The following is a 2483-nucleotide window of genomic DNA, read 5'->3' on the forward strand; positions in this document are numbered from 1 at the left end:
TATATCTGAACACTTGCCAGTAATAAGCTGCATTTTCATACATTTTCTCTCTAACCTAAAGAATATTCACTAAAGAACGCTCTCTGGTCTGGAACGGATAGATTCCCACAACTAAAATCTAAATAATTATGATTTCTATGCGACTACATATCATGCACATCTCAAGTTACTTTGATTTAAGAGAGAAAACTGATGCGGTAGGCATGAGAATGGAAACCACTGAAAAGGAGAAGCAGAGGGTGTACAGTTAACAGATTGCTTTACCGGTATGTATGGCCCATCGCATGAACAGCGGAGCATCTTTCTCCAGGTCCCAGCCGTGACGGGCGGCGTGCATCCACGGGATCTGGAAGATTCTCTTCTCCTGCAGACATGTTGCATGATGTCAGCTCCAGAAGTACAACATTAATTAAGGTGTGCGCACAGGTGGACACTCACTTTGTTCACCCATTTCAGTCCTGGGATCTGACAGGAGTTAATCTGCTCCTCCAGCCACGGCCGCATCCTCATTCTCTCTACTGGCATCTTGATCTGTGACAAACAAACACACAGTGAGGCATATTTATATTACAGTATACAGACAGATATGTTGACATTTAACAACTCAGCAGTTGGTTTCTCTGAACCTGGTTCCAGATCATGACAAAGACTGCGAGTAGCACAAGCAAAAACACAAATACTGAAACACGTGGCGCGTTGTGAAGTCCGCCACTTGTTATCTAGCCAGTATTTTTCACACAAATATTCATCTTTTGTGAGCAAAACAAAAAAAAAAAAAAGGGGAGATTGTGGAATCCACTTTGTGTACAAGCTGTAAAGATAAAACTCTTGCCCAACTTTGTCCTTTACTGAGCGTCGTAAAGAGCAGATGCCATAAAACATCGCTGAGGAGGACGAAACCGTTTGCGGCCTCGTGTTCTGTGTTTGTTTGAGGAACTCAGATCTCGAATTTGAGCCTAACACTGGATTTAAAAGCAAGAGTTATTAACGCTGCAGCCTGACTCGATCAAAGTCCGGTGGGCCTGACACTCCCTGCTCACTGTGCGGCGTGCCAACAGGATAAACCCCCCTCATGGGTCGAGCGGGGTGAGATGGCACGGCGTCAAGCACAAGATACCATCCTTTTTCTCTCTTTTTTTTTTTTTACGAGCAACAGGGCTGAAACTTCCAGCTGCGTCCGGCTCCCTGCTCGGCACAGACACTACAAGACATGTGTTAGCAGGGAGCAACATGAGTTTAAAAATCAGCCAAATATGACAACTTGCATGTTTGTACAGGTGTGACACAGAGGTGCGTTGTAGGTGGGGTGTTTTTAGGGGTTAAAAGTCATGTGGCTAAGCCATTAACCCAATCTGAACTAATTTTAGACCTGCTATCATAATAGTATGTGGCAATGAGGTTTTTTTTTCTTTTTTTCCAGATTGCACAACCAGGAACCATCCTCGGTTGGAGGGGGAAAAAGTAGATAAAGTGCACTGAAAAGCAGATTAAGAAGACATCCATGACAGCAAAATAAAATTTAAATTATAATTAGAACCCACAGAGCTTCATGACAGTTTGACATTTTACAAGTGATATCATTGTGTAGTAGTAATACAGGAGGATTTCCAGTGTTTAGACATGACTTTTGCCCCACTTCATCACAAACACACAAACATTTATATATTATTCTTCAGTGTACAGGTCACACACACACACAGCAGACTACTCACAGTGCTCTCGTGTTAAATACATGCAGGAACACTTGTTTACAACTTCTCCTCGAGGACAACAACACCGTAAAACAACCGACTGGAAACTAGCAAACCGTGCATTTAGTCGTCTAGTCACACGTCAGGAGCAAAACTCCAGGTTATAGCCGGATTCCCGTCCGCGTTAGCAAACGACATGTTTATTCGTGGAGTTAAAAGTTTGATTCAGGAACGAGGCTCGACTCGAAAGTCTGGTCCGTCCGTCCTGCTGCTCCGCCGGCGACTTGACAGATAACACAAAACAAGCGAAGCCAAAAGTGAAAATAAACCCGCCGGGCTCGTCAACACAACGCCGAGTTAGAAAACGGCAGCGCTACTTTCGCTTAGCGGCGGATCCGTCATGTCGTCCTGCGGGAAGTCGGAGCGCTAACATGCGGAAATAAAGTGTTACCTGCTCGGTGCGGACGGCCCCCGCCGCCTCTCGGTGCTGCAGTCCGGAACGACGAGCTCGGACAAGTTAACCGTGTTCGAGCTCCGAAGTGTGGAGAAGAAGAAGAAGAAGAAGAGGGAGAGAGAGAGAGAGAGAGGGGGGAGAGAAAAAAAAACGGAAACCGAGTCCGTCGTTTATTTCTGTTTCTGCCTCCAACCGAAAGCAAAACAACGACTGCTCCGGGAAGTGGGGGCTCGCGCTGGAAATCCCCCTCTAGCTCTCGCGCTCTCGTCTCCGGGTCGGTGTCGAGCGCGGAAGTCTCTTGGCCGCGTGCGCGCTCCGCAGAGACGTGCTGGGGCGCG

General features: G+C 46.6%; 1 protein-coding gene across 2 annotated transcripts in view; it reads right to left on the reverse strand.

The window, feature by feature from the left end:
* The window catches only part of irf2b (interferon regulatory factor 2b), an 11326-nt gene extending 8923 nt beyond the window's left edge, over positions 1-2403 (reverse strand). The window contains exons 1-3 of one of the 2 annotated variants that reach the window (XM_008303509.1): positions 2143-2403; positions 439-531; positions 265-364 (exon numbers count right to left, since the gene is read on the reverse strand). In XM_008303509.1, the coding sequence (XP_008301731.1) occupies positions 265-364; positions 439-525 (187 nt within the window). In that variant the 5' untranslated portion in view covers positions 526-531; positions 2143-2403. The other variant, XM_008303510.1, reaches the window with a different exon arrangement.
* Between the last annotated feature and the right edge of the window lie 80 nt (positions 2404-2483).

Source organism: Stegastes partitus, unplaced genomic scaffold (genome assembly GCF_000690725.1).
Source record: "Stegastes partitus isolate 25-593 unplaced genomic scaffold, Stegastes_partitus-1.0.2 Scaffold2023, whole genome shotgun sequence".
NCBI lineage: Eukaryota > Metazoa > Chordata > Actinopteri > Pomacentridae > Stegastes > Stegastes partitus.